The 21,436-nt window shown below is 47.2% G+C and overlaps 3 protein-coding genes across 6 annotated transcripts; all 3 read left to right on the forward strand.

The window, feature by feature from the left end:
* Positions 1-245: 245 nt before the first annotated feature.
* Positions 246-10,398, forward strand: eloa (elongin A). Of its 2 annotated transcripts, XM_066717175.1 has the most exons (13): positions 246-360; positions 1,734-1,790; positions 1,913-2,025; positions 2,884-3,488; positions 3,722-4,098; positions 5,027-5,138; positions 6,366-6,518; positions 6,689-6,786; positions 6,991-7,171; positions 7,665-7,788; positions 7,963-8,108; positions 8,294-8,394; positions 10,275-10,398. In XM_066717175.1, exons 1-12 carry the CDS (start codon positions 289-291, stop codon positions 8,353-8,355), a joined length of 2,100 nt encoding a protein of 699 aa, XP_066573272.1. In that variant the 5' UTR covers positions 246-288; the 3' UTR covers positions 8,356-8,394; positions 10,275-10,398. The 2 variants fall into 2 exon arrangements, with proteins under 2 accessions (XP_066573272.1, XP_066573271.1); XM_066717174.1 differs by having other exon boundaries at positions 8,294-10,398.
* Positions 10,399-10,589: 191 nt separating this feature from the next.
* On the forward strand, positions 10,590-13,476 carry pithd1 (PITH (C-terminal proteasome-interacting domain of thioredoxin-like) domain containing 1). Its single transcript, XM_066717176.1, has 6 exons — positions 10,590-10,906; positions 11,341-11,384; positions 12,048-12,125; positions 12,450-12,554; positions 12,795-12,903; positions 13,091-13,476. The coding sequence occupies exons 1-6, from the start codon at positions 10,703-10,705 to the stop codon at positions 13,190-13,192; spliced, it is 642 nt and encodes a 213-aa protein (XP_066573273.1). The 5' UTR covers positions 10,590-10,702; the 3' UTR covers positions 13,193-13,476.
* A 2,067-nt stretch (positions 13,477-15,543) lies between these two features.
* Positions 15,544-21,385, forward strand: lypla2 (lysophospholipase 2). Of its 3 annotated transcripts, none has more exons than XM_066717177.1 (10): positions 15,544-15,626; positions 17,550-17,642; positions 18,227-18,258; positions 18,336-18,401; positions 18,849-18,896; positions 18,976-19,046; positions 19,669-19,742; positions 19,852-19,953; positions 20,040-20,216; positions 20,355-21,385. In XM_066717177.1, the coding sequence occupies exons 2-10, from the start codon at positions 17,565-17,567 to the stop codon at positions 20,403-20,405; spliced, it is 699 nt and encodes a 232-aa protein (XP_066573274.1). In that variant the 5' UTR covers positions 15,544-15,626; positions 17,550-17,564; the 3' UTR covers positions 20,406-21,385. The 3 variants fall into 3 exon arrangements, with proteins under 3 accessions (XP_066573274.1, XP_066573276.1, XP_066573275.1); XM_066717179.1 differs by lacking the exon at positions 15,544-15,626 and adding an exon at positions 15,645-15,742; XM_066717178.1 differs by lacking the exon at positions 15,544-15,626 and adding an exon at positions 15,786-15,911.
* The last annotated feature ends 51 nt before the right edge of the window (positions 21,386-21,436 follow it).

Raw genomic sequence — 21,436 nt, forward strand, 5'->3', positions numbered from 1 at the left:
ACAGTGCAGTGTTAATTGTGTATATTGATGCACATGTTTATCGTCAACCACTCCAAGTAAACAAACCAACAACAGGTGTCCAGTTGATATCGTGTCAGCTGTGTGATGACGCGGCCCCGGAGCCTGTTCCGGCGCAGCGGGCTCCATTCACCATGTCAGCTGTGGGCAGGTTGAAGCCGTTAGACAGTGAGGGCAAAGCAAAGCGCTTCCTGTGAGGGCAAGACACCACTCAGCGCAGTCTGCAAGGCCGAGTGAAGCAGCTTCCGGGCGAGGGTGCCAGCAGTAAAGATGGCGGAGGACCTGGTGGAAGTGGTGGAGAAGCTGCAGTCCAGGCTTTCGGAGAACCAGGAGCCGAGGAAGGTAGAGATCGGGGGCACCGTGGGGCGAAGGAGCGGAGGCCGGGGAAGAAGGGTTAGGGCGGCTGTGAGGGGGTGCATGGTGCTGGGGCCCCCTGGCTGGACACGACAAAAATACACGATCGAGTGTTTTTTTTTTTTTTTTTTTTTAAATAAATAATCGCGTCACAGATTATGCTGATAATACAGCGACACAGGTTGGCGATGCGATGTAGCTTTTGGGAAGGCTGGCGAGGGGACTGCTGCATATCTGTGGACACCGTGAGACACACTAGACAGGCAGACAGTCCAGTGGCAAGCGAGGCTGGAAACAGGGGTTCAGGGCAGATGTACAGTGCGGCTACAATGGGAGACATAGTGACGACACGGCGGACGAGTGTTCAGCATGGGAACAATAACAACCGCGGTGGCAAAATTGTCAACAGCGGGGAGATCACAGGCACAGGGGCAGAGAGGCGCTGCTGCAGCCTGCCTGCCTGCCTGCCTGCCTGCCTGCTGCTGCTGCTGCTGCTGGATGCACTGTTTGTCGATCAGAGCAGACTGCCTGCCTGCCTGCCTGCTGGCTGTGCGAGGGCCGTAGCAGTAGCTGGTACTCAGGCGTGTGGCGAGAATCGTGAGCACAAAGTGACGCGTCCCGACGCTGGCAGCCAGGACTGCAGTGTGTAGAGACATGTCCGTCACCTGATCTGCACTGTAAACAAAAACACAACAGCCAGGACCCCTCCTCCACATTCACACCCTGCTGCACACTACTACACACTGGCGCTCAGTCACGCACTACAACATACTGGCCCTCACGTACACAGTGCTAAACATTTGCATATTGCCACACACTGCTAAACATTGCTACACACTGACACACACTGCTAGATGCTGACACACTGTCACATACTATATGGACATTTTAAAGCGATTGCAGCTCAGCGTAACTTGCGCATGCTTTCATACTGATACCCTGTTGGTTTTGAGGCTGATTTACATGACCGGATTACCAGGGTACACCCTATTCAGCATTTCAGATCATCTTGTAAATCACCTTCCCAAACCACAATGGCCAGTGTCCAGCCATCAGACCAGAGACATTCACACTCTTTTGTAATCATAGGCTGTCCCAAACTAAAGTGATCAACACAACTCAAGAGAACAATGGTCATTCATAATTTATTTCTGCTGGTACAAGACATTCCCTATCTAAATTATGTACTACTTATTTTCTTACACCTCACTTGTATCGATACCTAATATCTGCATAGAAAATGTAATTCACGTTTCCTTATAACACTGTCACACTGTATTGTCTATATTGTACTGTATACAGAGTCTGACTGTATAGTGCTCACTCTCTCTCTCTCTCTCTCTCTCTCTCTCTCTCTCTAGCTGTTGAAGACACTCAAGAGGCTTGGGGAGCTGCCAATCACTGTAGATATACTGGTGGTGAGACACTATGCTGTTGCACACCAACACTGTACTGTAATACTGCTCACTACAGACCTGCTGTAAACTACACTGCACATACATTGCTCACTGTCTCAATCCCTCTCTCTTTCTCCCTGCAGGAGACAGGTGTGGGGAAGACAGTTAATGGCCTGCGGAAGCACAGTGAGGTTGGGGAGACAGCCAGGAACCTGGTGGCCCGGTGGAAGAAGCTGGTGCCCCAGCCAGTGGACAGGTCTGTACTTGGAAAACAGGGGCTGCAGGGATAGATTGGGGGGGTTGGACTGGGAGCGTGAGCCTTGCCTATGACTATGACAGTGCTAACACTCTCAATTTAATTCAGTTCAATTCAGTTCATTTCAATTCAAGGTGCTTTATGACAAACAAATTTGTATTCTCAAAGCAATTGGACATACATGCATATATGGAAAATAAATAATATAATTATAAATCACAATAAGATGTATTAAAGTACAGAAAAAACAAAATTAAATTAACTATAAATGATCTTTTATACATAGAAAGAAAAAATATAGATTTACTATTTACAAATTACTTTTGATTTGGTTTCAAACATAGAAATACAAGTACACAGCACAGATCTTCTCATGGATGAAGCATGTTTAAAGAAGTAAAATAATCAGATTAAGTATGCGCTCTAAAAATACCCATACAAAAAAATATTCACTATGCACAGATCTGATCTTTTAACAAAATATGACATTAATCTCTATAGACCCAATACATCAAATAACTGAGACCCGTACTACAAACAATACAGAGGATGGCAATAACCATGAGTGGATTCAGAAATGTAACATTAAAACACCATTTAACATTAATTATCCTTGCTCATTTTTCACCAGATACTCAGTAAGTAATGCTTAGAGTTCAATACACTCCAGAACACATAAGACAGAAACCGGTTTAATCAGTCAGAGTATAAAGATTTTTATTTTTAGTAAGCACTGAAAGGCACAGAACTGACACTGAAACTGCAGCAGGTAATATATACATTAACAGTGGGTAGTTTATTGAGGAATAAATCCAGAGACGGACAGACTTCCTCTATCAGATTCTCTCTCTCTCTCAGGCTGAGCAGTGGCAGGGAGGGGCGTCCTCATGGAAGGGGGGTTGGGGATGGGGGGCGCAGGAAGGTGAGGGACCCCTCTCCAGAGCAACCCCCCCACAGAGAGGAGGAGGAAGAGGAGGAGGAGGAGGAAGAGGGGATGGGGATGGACCAGATGCAACAGCAGCAGCAGCAGGAGGAGGAAGAGGAGGAGGAGGAGGAGGAGGAGGAGGTGGGGTACCCTAGCAGTTACGCCCCCTCGCCACCAGAGCGCCACTACAGCCCCCCCCACAGCCAAGGTGGCCTCGGGGGGTACCAGTCAGAGGGGTATGAGAGCCCACCTGAGGAGGAGCCCCCCCCCAGCCCCCCCCGCAAAGAGATCAAACATTCTTCACAGACGGTCAGGCCACACAAGGACCCGGCGCGGGAACGGGGCTCTCACGGCGACAGGGAGCATCGTCACGGCGACAGACTCCAGGGCAGCAGCGGGGGCAAGAAGCGCAGTAAAGACACTGAGCCACAGGGCAGCGCCAGAGAGGACAAGCCCCCCAAACACAGCCGGCAGCACCCCGCTCCCCCACGCGGGGCAGACAAGGAGGGCAAGAGCGACCGCAGGGCGGGGGCAGAGGGTAAGAGAACAGCCTACCACACACACACACAGAGTGACACACACATGGACAGCAGATGGTCACTCTCTCTCGCTCTCTCTCTCGCTCTCTCTCTCTCTCTTTCTCTCCCTCTTTCCCTCTTTCCCGCTCTCTCTCTTTCCCGCTCTCTCTCTTTCCCGCTCTCTCTCTTTCCCTCTCTTTCTCTCTTTCTCTCTCTCTCTCTCTCTCTCTCTCTCTCTCTCTCTCTCTCTCAGGAAAGACAAGGGACCACAGGGGGGCTCAGCACAGGCCCAGGCAGTCCTCTCGGGGGCGAGGGGGTGAGGACGAGGAGGAAGAGGGGGGGGCAGGGCAGAGAGTGGTGGAGGAAGAGCAGTTTGAGACCCCCACCATGTCCTTCGAGTCCTTCCTAACCTACGACGCGCCACCCCCTGGGAAGAAGAAGAAGAAACAGCAGCACCAGGCGGCCCCTGCCTACTCCTCCACTCGCCCCCCAACTTCTGCCGGCGCTACCCCAAGCAAAGCCAATGGGACCCAAGGGAAACGCCCCAGACAGACCCCCCCTGCCCCAGGCTCCTCAGCCTCCACCCCTGCCACCCCCACAACACCCCCCACCCGTGAGAAACGCAGGAAGGTAAGGAACAGTGCAGGTATTCGGCTGGGAGGGGGAACAATGTGATCGAATGCAAACTCTGCGGCTCCTAAGCCAAGGCCCTTGCAGGACCTATTACAGCAGTACCTGTAGGTACTGGGCACGTGCGCTCCTTTCACATATTAATCACTTATAACATGAATTCTGTCAGGATGCATCTCCGGCCTTCACAACTCCCCATTTACACGATAAACGCTATGTAACACCATTCATATTGTAATCAAAGACCATTTATATTCAAAATATTATATTTCATACTGTACAGTATTAAAATCAATTGGTCAATCTATACATTTTGGTATAGTGCCCCTTTTGCATGGTAGCCACAGAGCACAGATTGAAAGTAGTACAAGATGTGGAAGTAAATAAATAAACCATTGGGCATATAGGAGAGAAACACAAATTCCTACAGCACGAGAGAGTGTTTTAAGAGAAAATACATCTCTGGGGATCCATGGCTTAATGCCCAGTCCTAATGGCCTCCTCCCCTGCAGGCAGAGTAGTTTATCAGACAAGCAATGAGACGATCAGAGAGTGCAACAGAATCCATATCTTATCATAATTTTATTCTTATTACTATATCACTGTAGATCAATAATAGTATTGTTTATTTATTAATGTCAGTGTATTTGCCTTCTTTTTATTTATTTTTTGCTTTCTATGTATTATAATGTAGTAAATTCAAAGATTTGTATACAGAAATATTGTTTATGGAATAATCGTGTATTGAGATACTACTGTATTATTATCATGGTTGTTGTTGTTGTTGTTGCGGCAACAAGTTAAGTTTTCCACAGTGATTTCTTGTTTTTGGGCAGGTACGAATTTCACTTGTTTGAATAATGAATAACATGTCTACAGCTCTAGCTCACTCTCCCTCTCTCTCCCCTCCTCTCCCTCACTCCCACAGGTGGTAGACACAGTGCCTGCGCTTCCTGATATTCCTCTGCCAGTGATCCAGCCCCACTACCGCCCACTACCCTCGCTTGACCTCACCCCGCTGTCACCCCAGAGGCGCAAGGGTAACCCAGCCTGACTGACTGACACACTGACTGACACACTGACTGATTTACAGGGCCAGATTAAGGCTCTTGTTTCGAAGGCTCTTTGTGGAGGCATTTTTATGGATGTAGCGATTTCTTGTTTCTGTGGGTAGATGAGTGATACAAATTATCTTGAATATTTTTTTTGGATAGCAGAATGGTATGTGACATAATGATATGTTTGTCAATGACGTTTTGATATGTTGGTCACAAATATGTGCTGCCACCTTTAGTAGAAATAATCCATGTGAATTACTGTGTGAGTCAATGCATTGGTTGCTGCATTTACAGCAGATCTTGAAAACTAATTTGCTGATGAATTGCTGTTGTTCCTGCATTTGTATGAAAAAAATATGCTCAATGCCCAAATATCAGACAAGCTGATCAGCAGCTTTCGGAATGTTTACATTGCTTGAAGGATGCATCTTGCCATCTTGGAAACAAATTGTGAAAGGGAGTCTTCAAAGCTGATAAACTGTCTCCAATCAACCATAGGACAACAACACTAGTCTTCCTTTGTACTACTCTCTAGTGAGAATGAGAAATTGTGAAAAACATTTGAAGATGTTATTGTTCATTTAAAAAATCTCTGGTTTTCATTTCTCTAACAGTATGAAAACAAAACTATTGACATGACTGCCTCTTTGTATATTATTATTATTATTATTATTATTATTATTATTTATTTATTAGCACACACCCTTATCCAGGGCGATTTACAAAATATAAGCACAATACAAAGTGCAAAAATACAGTGCAGTTCAAGGCATAAAACATTACAAATTCCAGTTTACATATTACAGTGCAATTCAAACCGTAATACATTTAACAAATTCCAATTTACACAAGTGTATACAATATATGGGGTCTTACATCCTGGATTGTAAAAGCTGAGTGCAGACAAGATGTTAGGTCACAGTCAAGGGGCAAAGGAAAGGGAGCATAGGGGAAATGAAAATAACAATACGAGTACTAGTAACGCAAGGAAAGTAGTATGATAAAACGTTGTAAAGTGCTATCTTACAGGAGAGTAAAATTTGGGAACATTTAAAAATAGACTGGATAGGATTCTTGGAACACTTAGTTATTAATGAACACCAAACAAGCACGATGGGTCGAATGGCCTCCTCTCATAAGTAAACTTTATGTTCTTATGTTCTTAACTGCAGTGCATTAACACTCTCTTCCCCCCCCCCCCCGCTGTAGTTCCTCAGTCATGTGACGAAGAGGATACTGGCTTCACTGGGCGGCGCTTCAATTCCAAGATGGCGGTGTACTCCGGCACCAAGACAGCCTGCCTGCCCAAGATGATGAGCCTTTACGAGCAGTGCATCCGCGTGCTACAGAACAACATCGACTGTGAGACCCTACTCGCTCTGTACTCTCACTGTACTCTCCCTGTACCTGCACTGTACTCTCACTGTACTCACTCTGTGCTCTCACTGTACGTCCTCTGTACTCTCTACTCTCTGTGTACACACTCTGTACCCTGTACTTTCACTATACTCACTCTGTACTCTATTGTGCAGCGATCGATGAGGTGGGGGGGGTGCCCTATGAGATCCTGGAGCCGGTGCTGGAGCGATGCACCCCCGAGCAGCTGTACCGCATAGAGCAGTGCAACCAGGTACTGCACCATTGCATATAACCCTGTGCTATACTATATACACCATACACACTGCACTGCACTGCACTACACTATATATTATTATTATTATTATTATTTATTACACTGTGCAGCTAGATACTGTATAAAAACTACTATACACTGTATATATGCTGTATGCACTGTACACAGTACACACTATATCTGCTTGTCCCTCTCCCTCAGTACTTCACGGAGGACTCAGACGAGCTTTGGATGCGTCACTGCCAGAGGGACTTCCGGCGGCAGTGCCCGGAGGAGTACGAGTCCTGGCGTGAGCTGTACCTGCGCCTGCACGACGAGCGTGAGGAGCGTCTGCGCCTGCTCACCCAGAATATCAGCTCTGCGCATGCCAACCGACCCAAGGGTACTCACTCTCTACTCGCATCCTACTCACAGTGTATGTGTTAGTGTGTTAAGCTAAGGTCACACTACACACTTATTAGCCCGATTTGGTCCTCCAGACAAACATGCACTAATCGTGACGACAAGCAGCTTGGTCGGGGCACGTGCCCGAAACCAATTCATTGATGTTTGTTTTTTTATCTGGACGGATCATGTGTGTTTCCGTGAGATTTTGTGAGTTTCAAAGCTGTGTCGGAGCTCCCCACGACAATGGATTTCAGATCAGTCGTTAAATGTGTGACCTCCTGTTTTTAAATGATCATGTAGTGTGCACTCCTTCACGACGCAAAAGACAAAAAATAGGTGAAACACAGTGGTTAAGTGTGAGCTGCCCACACTCAGGTCGGATTGTAGAAATCGTGTAGTGTGACCCTAGCATCAGTGTGTAACTCTGTGTGTGTGTTAGTGTGTAACTGTGTGTTAGAGTGTAACTGAGTGTGTGTGTTCCCATGCAGGGCGGCAGGTGAAAATGGCATTTGTGAACTCTGCTGTAAAGCCCCCCCGCGATGTACGCCGACGGCAAGAGAGATTCGGCACCGCCTCCTCCAGCTCCGCCCCCCCAGCCGCTGCTCCCGCACGGTGAGATATGTCCCCATCTCCCCTCTCCTTTTGTACCTCTATCTCTGTACTTTCAACTCTCTCCTTCATAGTCCACTTCTCCCTCTCTGTGTCATTCTCTCAGTGCAGTGTTAGCGTACAGAAGTGTACTAATGCTGTCCCTCTCCCTCCCCCTTCCTCTCTCTCTCCTTTCAGTATTCGTCCTGCCCAGATGTACAGCTCCTCCCACGTTGATTCAATCCCCAGCTCATCCCACAGCAGCCCCCCTGAGGCTCCGCGCTCCTCCTCTGGGGGTGGGCAGTCTGCAGGGGGCGGCACCAGCAACAAGCCCCAGGTTAAAAGTGAGTATCCCAGAACCATGGAGTTGGGGGAGGAATAATACCTGAATCCTTAGGCTTGCATACACCAGGGAAGTGAGGCCAGCTGCTCTATTACTGATCAATTCTGTTGATTGATTGAAATGCACCTCATTGTCTCACATGTGTCTCTCTGTCTCTCACTCTCTGTATGTCTGTCTGTCTGTCAGAGATTGCCCCAATGATGGCCAAGACTATCAAAGCTTTCAAGAACAGATTTTCCAGACGGTAGATGGAGAGATGGAGAACTGGAGCGAAAGGAGAGAAAGAAGTGAGATTGTAGCCCCTCCCCCTCATCCTGCACCCTGCCCCCCCCCCCAGGGAGAGAGGGGTGGGGGTGGTTTGGCTGAGAGACTAAGAGACAGCAGCCCCTAAACACACACACACACACACACACCCTCTTAGGCCCTCTCACGCCCTCTCACACCCTCTCACATGCACAGACAAGCTTAACCCTCAGAGGACTGAGACAATTTATACTTGTTTGTACCACTTTTACATTCTAGCTGATAAACAATATGTATCTATTTTTCAGAACAACCTCTGCTAAATGCATTCTTCATGTATAATGTACTTATAAGATAGTATTTGAGTGAACAATGTGCAATAAAGTTAAATGAGAAATGGAATTTCTTTTTTTTTTTTTATTATTATTGACTGCACACCCCACACAGTAATAGTGAACAGTTTTGACACTTAGAACATGCTCTTCAAAGCCTTAGGTATTGAAATATACATTGTCTTTCAATAAACTATATACATAACACTGAAATAATGCACCTTTTTTGCAAACTGCCCCAGGCAAACAGTGAAATTCTGTTTTCCCTGAATTATTCAGGTCCCTCAGACATGTCACTGAGCAAAGCTGGGCATCTCCAGGAAGTGGCAGAGGGGCACCTGGCATGCCAGGGGGTCTTGTTATATATTCTGCTGACCTTACAATCTGGATCAGCTTCTGTTTTCCTTTGCTGGAAAATAAAAATCTAGTTCTGTTTCTTTTTTTACTTTATTGCACATTTTCCACTTATATAATATATACTGTATTATAAGTACATAATACATGCTTAGCTGAAGCTGTTCTGAATCCATAGATATCTCATATATAGCAGTAGCATCTAGAATAGCTGAGTTATGAGCTGAATTGTATAAGCCTCTCCCTCTCACTCTGCTGGCTCTCCCACCTCTCTGTCACTGCTCGGTCTGGACACTTGTCAGCTGATCTATTCCAGCTGCCTGAGACAGGTTTTTTTGATTGGCTAGTAAAGGCAGATCTCCATGGGACATGACACACAGTAACATCCTCTCCATTGGGCAATTCCAGACCCATGTGCTGCATTGTGCATTGAATTTCTAGAACCAGGAAGTATGCGACGTACACAAACCGCACATGGTATTTTTCAGCAGAATCTCAGCTATGCAGCTAAAAAAACATTTCTCAGATAATTAATACTTTGTAATTGATGCCCGAATTTAGGGTGGATCCTCTTAAATCGTCCTCAGAGGGTTAAACAAGAAATAGTTGTACACTGCAGACACACTGTCCACTGTTCACTACACACTGCAGGTAGGCAGACAGACAGACAGACAGACAGACAGACCGATAGATGGACAGGCACTTGATCTGATCTGTAAACTTTGCTGTTCATTATGCTGGATGGAGGCTTTCCAGGATCAGGGCTGTTCCTCTTCACTATCATACTATGTACTCAACACACACACACACACACACACACACACACACACATTGAGGCAGAAGCAGACAGTCCTATGTAGACACACACAGTTGCAGTAATACACACACACACACACACACACACACACAATAGACCTCCCCCCCACCTCCCTTCCCCTACTTCTCTTGCTGTGTGCTGAGTCACTGTACTGACAGGAAAGGGAACAAACCTGGGATCTCTTGGTGCTGGTGGGAAGAGAGAGAGGGTGAGAATGAGAGTGTATGAGATGAGAGTGTATGAGACAGAGAGTGTGTGAGAATGAGAGTGTGTGAACAGAGGTGATGGGGCTGGGGAAGGAACGGGAGGGGAATGGGAAGGGAGAGGGAGTGAACAGGGGACGAGGGAGGAATGGGAGGGAAGAGGCAGAGACAGAGAGGGACTGCTCTGCTCTGCCTTAGCCTTTCTCTATGTGTTTCAGCACTGGAATCAGGAACGCCCTCGACTGACTCTCAGATGGGTGGATCAAATTAGTAATTTTAATAGATTTTATTAAATGTTTTATTGACCTTTTTAATAAAATTATTGACTCTTTGCCCTCAAAACTGTTGCATTGTTGTTATTGTTTGTAGTAGCTGTGTTGGTGCATACTTCCATATATTACATATCATATTCAATAATACATTGTGCATGACGTTATTGTGCATACACCTCACCTTCCGACCCTTGTCACATGGCAGAAATTGTCCTGGATCATGTGACGGGGTGTGCTTTTCTTGTGTGCGTCTCTGGGAGAGTGATGTACTTGGTCACATGGCGGGGGTGGGATTGTTCGCTGAGTGAAAGATTGTAAATAGAACCGCGTTGAGGCTGACAGTCGTAAGTTGGGCAACGTGTGATCGCAAGGGGATGTCGGGACATGGACATGGACATGGCCACGGCCACGGCCACGGCTGCGGATGCCAGGCGGAGCATGAGCCGGCGGAAAGAGGAGTGGAATTCGGGCTGTACCGCCGCATCGACCTGGACAAACTGCAGTGCCTGAACGAGAGCCTGGACGGACACGGCAGGTTGGTCTTCAAGCCCTGGGAGCAGCGCAGAGACCGAGAGAAGGTGTGTATTCGAGCCCCAGGCTCTAGCGCAAGGCCGTCCCGGTGTGTGTGTGTTTAGTGGCTGAGTTTCAGACAGTATGGTTCTGTAACTGAGCTGGGGTTGGTCGCCATCTTGGCTCTGACAGGAGTATACTCAGTGTGTAAGCATACGACACAGCAGGGGTCTCCAGCCCTGGTCCTGGAGAGATGCAACAATGCAGTATCACTGGAGTCTGTCTGACAAACTGTGTCTTTAGCTGTTGCAGTTGCAAGTGGTGTCTGTGTCAGTGCAGGTATACAGCTGCCTATTCCACGGACCCCAGCACTGACTGACCACTTTGATCTCTCTCAATTCAATTAATTTCGGTTCAATAGAAAGAAGACGCTTTATTGGCATGACTAATTGGCACTTGTGTTACCAGTGCATTGACAGCCATGTCTCCCTCTCTTTCTCAGTTCGTGGAGAGTGATGCAGATGAGGAGCTTCTCTTCAATATTCCGTAAGACAAGAGCCCGGTCTCCCGTATGCACACCTCTGTCCTTCTGTTGCTCCCGTTATTTATATTTCTATCTGTCCACCCACCCCCCTTCCCTCTCTTTCTCCATTTCCACTACATATTTTCCTCGTGTCCCCATTCCTTCTTTATGTTTTCCCTTCCCTTCTCTCCCCCCCTTTCTCCATCCCTCTCTCTAATTCAAATTTAGCTTTATTGTCATGACCTCTTTCTATGGTATTGCCAACGCATGTAAGATATAGGCGTTACTCACTCACTCAAATTCAAAGTGGTTTATTGCCATGACAAGTATTGCAAAAGCAGTAGTGATAAATGACAAAGTTTCACATGTAAATATATATATATATATATATATATATAATGTCCAATTTATATAAATAAAATAAGATGCATACATAAATTTAAACCACTATTTTGGAAGAAAAATAGATCAAACAATATATGATTTGATATATAAATTACAATCATAATAAAATAATTACAGTTGTAATGCAATATAACAGGAGTGATAAGAATTAATGCTCTATTTCTCCTCTCTCTCTTCATTCAAATGAGATTAAATGAAACAAAAAAACAATTATAAAAAAAAATACAAGCTCCTCGTTTAACAGTAACAGGCAGCTAACAGACAGTCTGTGTGTCTTGCAGGTTCACAGGCAGTGTGAAGTTGAAGGGTGTGATTATCTCCGGGGAAGACGATGACTCGCACCCCTCTGAGATGCGACTGTGAGTGTGTCCATCTGTCTGTCTGACCTAATTTGTGTACAGCTGGGTCTAGCTCTGCTCTCCCACCCTGCCTGTATCTTCCTGTCTCTCTCCGTGTCTCTGTGAGTCTGTCTGTCTGTCTGTTTGTCTGTCTGTCAGTGTGTATGCTCATGTGTCTGACTGCATGATTGTGACCTACTGTGTGTCCAACTGTATTATTGTCTGATTGTATGACTGTGTTTGACTTTGTGACTACATGGTGGCATGTCTGATTGTGACGGTGTGTACAGTGTGTATGTCTGTGTATACTTACAGTCCAGTGTGTTGACGTGTGTTGTTGTGCAGGTATAAGAACATGCCACACATGTCCTTTGATGACACAGGCCGAGAGCCAGAGCAGGTCTTCCGGCTGAACAGAGACACGACAGCAGAGCTGGAGTACCCCACCAAGTACTGACACCCACCCACTGCGTCATACATCTGGCCAAGCACTGTCACCATCACTGTGTCAACCCACAATCACTCCCTTTCTCCCTCGCTCACTGTCTCACTTTCTCTCTCTCTCTCACTCACTGTCTCTCTCTCTCTCCCCCCATCACTCTTTTATTCTAAACCCCTCTGAAACGTTATTGTTTTTACTCTCTTGCTTTCTTTCCCTCTCTCTCACCCCTTCTCTCCCTTTCTCTGCAGGATCACTCGTTTTTCCAATGTTGAGCATCTCTCTATCCATCTCTCACGAAACTTTGGGGCAGACTCCACCCGTGTCTACTACATCGGCCTGCGGGGAGAGTACTCTGAGGTGAGGGCGATGGGGGGAGACGGAGAGCGAGAGCGAGAGTGAGAGAGGGAGATATGTATGTCATGACCTCCATATACTTTTTCTGGAACCCATGGAGAAGAAACCAGGAGCCAGCTGGCTTCTGACAGAGTGAGCTGATTGAGGACATGGCTCTGTGTTTCTGACTGTCTCTCTCGCTCTCTCTCAGGCTCACAGACACGAAGTGACCATCTGCACATATGAGGCTTCGGCTAACCCAGCCGACCATAGAGTGGAGACGATGACCCCGCAGACGCACTTCATCTCCTGATAGATTAAGGGTGGGAGTGGGAAAAGTGGGGTCTTGGGAAACGAGAGAGATTTGATTTGGTGCCACTGCAGACAGACAGGGTAGAGTGTGTACAGACACAGACAGACGGGCAGAGGCAGAGAGAGACAGACCGAGACTGGAAGTGCAGCTAGCACCGAGGGAGGCGTTATCTAACTGGTCACAGACCCATTTTACTCTGGGGAAACGAGCCCAATTGGTCCCGTGGCGGTCGTTGCTGAGCTGCTGTCTGTGTGTTACTGTGGAGAATAAACCCGTGACCTCGATACCCTGCTCTGTGTGTTAACTCTGTTAGTCAGTGCATAACTGTGTGTGAGTGTGCAAGGCTGTGTGCATGTAAGTGTTTGTGAATGTGTGTATTCGTGTGCATGCATCACAGGGGCTGTAGAAGTGTGTGGGTGAGTCTGAGACAGTATATGAAACAAACACACACACACATATACACCGATCAGCCATAACATTATGACCACTGATAGGTGAAGTGAATAACACTGATAATCTCGTTATCATGGCACCTGTCAGTGGGTGGGATATATTAGGCAGCAAGTGAACATTTTGTCCTCAAAGTTGATGTGTTAGAAGCAGGAGAAATGGGCAAGCGTAAGGATCTGAGCGACTTTGACAAGGGCCAAATTGTGATGGCTAGACGACTGGGTCAGAGCATCTCCAAAACTGCAGCTCTTGTGGGGTGTCTGCAGTGGTCAGTACCTATCAAAAGTGGTCCAAGGAAGGAAAAGTGGTGAACCGGCGACAGGGTCATGGGCGGCCAAGGCTCATTGATGCACGTGGGGAGCGAAGGCTGGCCCGTGTTGGTCCGATCCAACAGATGAGCTACTGTAGCTCAAATTGCTGAAAAAGTGAATGCTGGTTCTGATAGAAAGGTGTCAGAACACACAGTGCATCGCAGTTTGTTGTGTATGGGGCTGCGTAGCCGCAGACCAGTCAGGGTGCCCATGCTGACCCCTGTCCACTGCCGAAAGCGCCTACAATGGGCACGTGAGCATCAGAACTGGACCACGGAGCAATGGAAGAAGGTGGCCTGGTCTGATGAATCATGAGCCTCCAAATTCCACAGATCTCAGTCCAATCAAGCATCTGTGGGATGTGCTGGACAAACAAGTCTGAGACATGGAGGCCCCACCTCGCAATTTACAGGATTTAAAGGATCTGCTGCTAACGTCTTGGTGCCAGATACCACAGCACACCTTTAGAGGTCTAGTGGAGTCCATGCCTCGACGGGTCAGGGCTGTTTTGGTGGCAAAAGGGGGACCTACACAATATTAGGCAGGTGGTCATAATGTTATGGCTGCATTGTAGACTTAAAAAAGGCATCTGACTCAATCTGGCATAAAGGATTATTCTATAAACTTCTACAGAGTGATATAGGGGGTAACGTTTATGACATACTGAAAGCAGTGTATTCTGAAAAGTGGCCTCAAGTTCCTGCTCTACACAGATGACCTGGTGCTGCCTTTGCCCACAGAGCAGGGGCTGCAGCAGAGCCTGGCCCTGCTAGAGCAGGACTGTCAGACCTGGGCCCTGGCAGTCAATCTGGACAAGACCAGAGTTATGGTTTTCCAGAAGACATCAAACTCAGAGACACAGGTACTGTTTCACCCAGGGCAGCACCACACTACAACACTGCACTAGCTACACAGACCTGGGCCTGACCATCAGTGTGATAGGGATCTTCAGCCTGGCTATACATACATTAAAAGACAAGGCACACAGGGCTTGCTATGCCATAAAAACATGTTTTGGGAAAACAAACACCAGCAAGAATTTGGATAAAAATGTTAATCATACATACAATCATCATACAACCAATCCCGATATATGGCAGTGATGTGTGGAGTCCCCTCGTGAACCTTAACAACAAAAACTGGGATAATTTGTTTTATTTATTTAATTTAGAATTTGCTAAAAACAGAATATGTATCAGCCTGCCACAGCTTGAGAGAAAGACACATGTGCTATATTATCAAAACTCTTAATATAGAGGATAGCGAATTTGTGCGTGTTTATAGGTTGTTTCCCCCCCTTATCTATTGTACTTCTGTATTTTCTAAGTACTTATTTTCAATGATTATTTTCTTTAATTACAGAATGTTCCGCCCACCTTTCCCAGTGATATATGTACACTGTGTTCACTTGCCTTTTAAAAACTTTGGCAACACTGGAGCACTCCTGTTATGCTAATAAAGCCTATTTGGATTTGAATTTAATGAGAAGAGGTTTGCCTGAGGTAGATGGATGAGGAGGGAAAAAGAAGGAGCAGAGGGAAAGGAAGAGAACGGAATGGGAGGGGGAGGTGACGAAAATGATGACGAAGACGACATAATTGTGACCTCACCCGGTACCACCCGCCCCTCGTCGTCAGAAGCGGAAATTCCGGTGTGATCTGGGATTGTGAGCGGTGAGTTCTAGAGTCTACGGCACCGAGCCCGGCCCGGGAACCCGACATAGCGGACCGGCCCGGCGGGACCCAACCGGACCGGAGCTCATACCGGCTGCGTTGGGCCAGCTGGGGAGGTCAGGTCGGGTGGTACCGAGCCGGATTCGGCTGTAATCTGGGCGGGTTGTAATCGGGGGAGGGGGGGACAATGTACAGAGATGTGCTAGAGTATTGTGTGAGCAGACGGCGGATTAACAGAGAGAGAGAGGGAAAGAAAGAAAGAAAGAAAGAAAGAGACGCTGTGCGGTACGGTCTGGTCTGCTTCAGATTAGATTCTACTGGTTCTTATCGCCCTGCCTGTGTGGCTCTGTACAGCTGCTGGAATACGAAGCTGCTTCCTTCCTCTCTCTTTCTCTCGCTTTCCTACTCCCTTTCTCTCTCCCTCCTCCCAATTAATTCGGAGTTTGGCGTCATGGCCGGCCCGCAGTGTTCTTGATTGTGGTGTTGTGCTGTTGGGGCTGTATCTGTCTGACTCATTTGACTGTGTGTGTGTGTATAGTGTACATTGTGTCTATGAACAGTTGGTTGTGTGTTGTGCTGTACCGTGTGTGGTACCTGTCCTGTTGGGTTGTATTTTCACTGTGTGTGTGAACCGTTTGTTCTGTGGTATAGGAGTCCATGCACAACAATTGTGTTTGTGTAAATGGTTATGTTGTGCATTATGTGTGTATACACTGTGCGTGTGTGTTGAGCTTCAGTGTTCAGTTTGCATACGGTGTCCAGTGTGTGTTTAGGTTGCCTACAGTGTTCAGGTTATCTATAGTGTTTCAGTGTGTGTGTGAGATCAGGTTGCGTCTACACTAGTGTTTCGGTGTGCCCCTGTCCGTCCTTTTTAAAGTGTCACACCTAGAATCCACAGTACAGGAAATCCGTCCCCCAGCCCCCCTCCACACTCTGTTAATGACATTAGCCAGTGAGATGTGGCCTCGTGATGTTTGGCCACAGTGCTTAACTTGTTGCAGCAATGCACTGTATGAATACTGGCACTGTACTACAGTAACAATGTAATACACTGTACTGTGCTAAAACTGGACTGGACTCTCCAGCAGTGTACTGTACACTGTCTCTGGCATCCTGTCCATCAAATCTGTGTCCTAATTTTGCTTCTTTTTTGTGGCATTATTCTCAATCTCACTCTCTCTGTCCTACTTCTTCTTTCTCTGTCAGCCTCTCCTCCTCCCCCCCCTCTCTGTGTGTGTGTTTGGTGAGGTCAGCAGTACTGGACTGAATCAAGTGGACAGTCATGCTGTGGTGACTGCTGTGGCCAGTGGGCTGTACTGTGGTACTCTAAGGACTCATGGCAGGAACAGGTAGCAGTGTGAGGAACAGCATAGCTGGAGGCAACTTCATTCAAGTGCAGAACTGTGTGTTGTTAAGTGTTGCTTTTTCATTCTGTGGGCTGTTATTCAGAAGACCAGCAGTGAATCTCAGCCTAAAGCAACCAGAGGCATCAGGGTGCCTTATTCTGACTGCACAGCACAGCCTGTGTTAGAGACACAAGGGCGAGATTTGAAATTGAAGTTGTTAAATGAATGAATTTGTGCAGCCGTCCTATTGGACAGGACAGATATTGTGTTGAATCTAATCTGTGGTGTTGCAACTGGAGCTAGGATTTTCCCCATACAGGGTGGCTTACTCAGTGTATTAGGGCCTATAATTGATGAAAGACTTGATCGGGATACAGTCTGACTCTAGTGTCTGTACAGGACACCGCTGTCCCCACTTCATTTACACACCAGCTCTTTGGGCAGAGACTCGGACACAAACCCAGACAAGCCCTCTCTCTCTTTCCCAGCTTCTCTGTGTCTTATCTCATTTGCCATATACATGGTTCTCCCTCCTCCTCCTCACTGTGTGTGTGTGTGTTTGTATCCGTCTCTGCAGCGCCCCCTCCAGTGTATGTGTGGTAACAACATGTCTGTGCCGCTGCTTGCTGAGGCCGTGACGGTGTCTGGGACAGAGAGGGAGACCGCTGCGGTGAGTCACTGTGACACTACACTGCACTCTTGACAATGACACTGTACCCCACTGTGACACTACACTGCAGTTTTGACAATTACACTGTACCTTACTGTGACACTATACTGCCCTATGATACTGTGACACTACATTACACTGCACTGCGACACTGTATCACACTGTGACACTGCACTGCGACACTGTATCACACTGTGACATCGTGGCACTGTACCTCATTGCGACATAACATTGACTTTTGACACTGTACCACACTGTGACACTACACTGCACTGTGCACCATTCTGCCCTTTGACACTGTTACTGTACTCCACTATGACACTACAATGCCCTTTGACACTGTACCACTACACTACACCATGACCCTACACCGCACTGTAACATTGTACAACACTGTAACACTACACTGCCCTTTGACACTGTGACTGCACCACCACCCTGCACTTTGACACATTACTGCAGTGCACTGCGGCACTGTACTGTAACTACTATTCTGCACTGCAACATTGCAGTATACTGCATTCTGATACTATGTTACACTGCACACTGTCTTTTCACTATACTCACAGTCTTTTTCTCTACAGGTAATTTTCCTCCATGGGCTGGGAGATTCAGGGTAAGTGTGTATCTCTGTCTGTCACAAAGGTCATACTGTACCATAACACTGCACTAAACTATTTTTCTCTCTCTCAGGCATGGTTGGGCAGATGCTATGTCCTCCATCAGGCTGCCTTATGTGAAGTACATCTGTCCCCACGCGTGAGTGTCTGTCTGTGTGTATTTGTCTGCCTGCCTCTGTGTGGGTGTATGTGTATCTCTGTGTCTATTGTCAGTGTCTAATTTCAATTTCAATTTCAATTTTTCTTTCAATTTCAAGGGTGCTTTATTGGCATGACAAACAGTTTCGTAGTGTTGCCAAAGCAGTTGATATTATATACATACATTGAAAAATAATAAAAGGTAAGAAAAAAAAAATGAAACAGTAACATTATAATTTATAACTAAAATCTTAATAGACATGTACATTTACTTTATTTATAGTTATCAGGTCACAGCTGGTGCTCATGTATGTTTTCACAGTGAGCCCCTCAGGCTGTGGCAGGCGGCTACATATTGGGCGGCCAGGGGGGCTGTATGTCCCTCCCCCAGGAGGATAGCTATTTTTTTTTCATTTATCAATTCAGAGAATGTCTCTCTCTCTCTCAGGCCCAGAATCCCAGTCACACTGAACATGAAGATGGTCATGCCATCTTGGTGAGTGTCTGTATTTCTGTCCATCTGTGTGTAACAGTGTGTGTAGTGATCTGTGTGTGTAACAGTGTGTGTATTACAGGTTTGACCTGATGGGTTTGAGCCCCGAGTCTCCGGAGGACGAGGCTGGAATCAAGAGGGCAGCAGAGAACAGTGAGACCAACGCTCCTGCACAGCACTGACGCTCCAGCACTGACACCCCTGCATGGCACTGACACCCTTGCACGACATTGACGTGCCAGCATTGATACTCCTGAACAGTAGTGACTAGTGTTTCTTGTGTCTCTGCTCTTTGCTGTCCATTTGTAGCAGGACAGGTATGGGGAGGTGACAGGCTGTGTGTCTTTTAGGGCACCTATGTATATATGGAGGACTCTTTGGTCTGATAGTGCTGACTGTGGTCTGACTATGTAGACGTTAATGCTGTGGGGGTCGAGGTCAGTGAGGGTGTAGTCCACCCCACTGCACCCTAGAATACATCTGTAGGTATAGTTTCCCGGAGTCCTCTCTGGCCTCCTGTTGACTATGTACACATGCAGGCCCTTATAAATTCTGAGCAGCTCTTTCCCACTCCTGTTGATGAAGCTTTTCTTTTAAATTTCTGCTGGAAATTCTATGTTGTTTTAGAGTTGGGATTGTGTCTTGTGTTGTCCGTTCGAGGGTTGTAATGTAACTTGAAAGATATATATATTTTTTTAATGTTTGAAAAAACGTCCTTTAGTGCAGAGAGAACATTTTCATGTCTGCTCTCTCCCTCTCTCTCTCTCCCCTGCAGTTAAAGCCATCATTGACCATGAGGTGAAGAATGGGATCCCCTCTCACAGAGTGCTGCTCGGGGGGTTCTCTCAGGTACTGAGGGGTGCTGTGTGAGTGTGTATGGGGGTAGTGGTGTGTGTGATTTTTGAATACTGTTCTACTAGCAACACAAGTCTAATACAAGTTCCTTTCCCTCTCCCAGGGTGGTGCTCTCTCTCTCTACACTGCTCTCACCAGTCAACACAGGCTGGCTGGAGTCGTGGCGCTGAGCTGTTGGCTGCCTCTGCACAGGAGCTTCCCCCAGGTCTGTCTGTCCATATCTGTATGTTGTCTCTAGTGTCTGTGTGTGTCTGTGTTTGCCATCCCTGCTAACCCCCCTTGCCCATCCAGGCGGCCAGTGGCAATGCCAACCAGGACATGGCGGTGCTGCAGTGCCACGGGGAGATGGACCCCATGATCCCGGTCCAGATCGGGGAGATGACTGCAGAGAAGCTGCGCACCCTGCTGCCCCCACACAAGGTTACCTTCTCCACCTTCCCTGGACTGATGCACAGCTCTTGCCCACAGGTGACTTAGACTCTGAGACTCTCGCACACCTTGAGACAGGCACGCACATACAGTATGTGTGGGTGTTAAACCCTCTGTGAATATAGTCATGATACCTTTATATAGAGATTATACCAGCTCTGTTCTTCTCCCTCTCAGGAGATGTCTGCAGTGAAGGACTTCATTGAGAAGCAGTTGCCCCGAATCTGACCTCTACTGTGACCCCTCACCTCTCACCTCTGACCTCCAACCCACCACTCCCTGACAGGAAACAGCCATGGACACCCCAATACTCACACACTGTAACACTGGTTCCCTCTACTTTTTTCCTCTCCTTCTCTCCCTTCCTCTCTGTCCCTCAGTGTGCTTGTTCTGAGTTCTGCCCCCTGGTGCAAGAGGCTGTAGTGTTGGGGTGTGTACAGCAGGGGGCACCCAGTCTCACTCACACAGCAGTGCTCCCCCTGGAGCTGCAGAGCAACACACTGTAACTGAGCCCCCCCCACACACACACACGCACCGCAGACACCAGTCACCACCTCTCCCTGCCCCTCCCTTTCTCCTTCTCTCTGTGCGTCTCTAAGAGGGTGCTGCTGTCAGTGTGGCCAACAGGCTCTGGGCTCTTGATTGTGGTGCGGTCTGGGTTAGCCCTCCTCCTCCCTCACAGCTCCTCTTCCTCCCCAGTTCTGGTTCTGTTCTGTCTTCCCGCTCTCGTCTGTCAGCGTTTCCTCATCTTCTGATTTTTATTTTTTATTTTATGTTTTGGTGTGTTTATTTTTAGGGTCCCTGTGAAAGTTTTAATCTCTGTGTGGACGGACTGACTGACTGACTATCTATCTGACTGATTGATACACTGACTGACTTATTGATACACAGATACACTGACTGACAGAGACACTGAGACGTAGCTGATGAGGTGAGTGAGCAGACAGACAGACAGACAGACAGACGGACAGGTGGTTATGTAGCTGCAAGGACATAGAGACAGGCAGTCAAACAGTATAACAGACAGATAGCTGAGAGGACCGAAAAGAGACGGACAGTTTGTTGGGGTCGAACAGGCAGGTAGAGAGAAACAGACAGGAAGTCAGTTAGGTCTGTTTTTTTTTGTTTGTTGTTGTTATTTGTTTGTTATTGATTTGGCTGTTTGTGAAATAAATAAATTGATGAATCAATAAACAACTTAGACAACACGGCAGCCCTGGACTTGGGCCTCATTGCACATTACTCCGGGGGTGGATGGG

This window comes from Amia ocellicauda, chromosome 11 (assembly GCF_036373705.1).
Source record: "Amia ocellicauda isolate fAmiCal2 chromosome 11, fAmiCal2.hap1, whole genome shotgun sequence".
Taxonomy (NCBI): Eukaryota; Metazoa; Chordata; class Actinopteri; order Amiiformes; family Amiidae; genus Amia; species Amia ocellicauda.

Excerpts from the sequence above, each read along its gene's own strand:
- lypla2 (XM_066717177.1), top strand. The coding sequence starts at position 17,565 with ATGTGTGGTAACAACATGTCTGTGCCGCTGCTTGCTGAGGCCGTGACG. Across the intron at positions 19,743-19,851 it reads TGCTCGGGGGGTTCTCTCAG|GGTGGTGCTCTCTCTCTCTA; the intron begins GTACTGAGGGGT and ends TCCCTCTCCCAG. Across the intron at positions 19,954-20,039 it reads TGCACAGGAGCTTCCCCCAG|GCGGCCAGTGGCAATGCCAA; the intron begins GTCTGTCTGTCC and ends TTGCCCATCCAG.
- eloa (XM_066717174.1), top strand. The coding sequence starts at position 289 with ATGGCGGAGGACCTGGTGGAAGTGGTGGAGAAGCTGCAGTCCAGGCTT. Across the intron at positions 3,489-3,721 it reads CCGCAGGGCGGGGGCAGAGG|GAAAGACAAGGGACCACAGG; the intron begins GTAAGAGAACAG and ends TCTCTCTCTCAG. Across the intron at positions 6,519-6,688 it reads GCTACAGAACAACATCGACT|CGATCGATGAGGTGGGGGGG; the intron begins GTGAGACCCTAC and ends TCTATTGTGCAG.
- pithd1 (XM_066717176.1), top strand. The coding sequence starts at position 10,703 with ATGTCGGGACATGGACATGGACATGGCCACGGCCACGGCCACGGCTGC. Across the intron at positions 11,385-12,047 it reads GAGCTTCTCTTCAATATTCC|GTTCACAGGCAGTGTGAAGT; the intron begins GTAAGACAAGAG and ends TGTGTCTTGCAG. Across the intron at positions 12,126-12,449 it reads CACCCCTCTGAGATGCGACT|GTATAAGAACATGCCACACA; the intron begins GTGAGTGTGTCC and ends GTTGTTGTGCAG.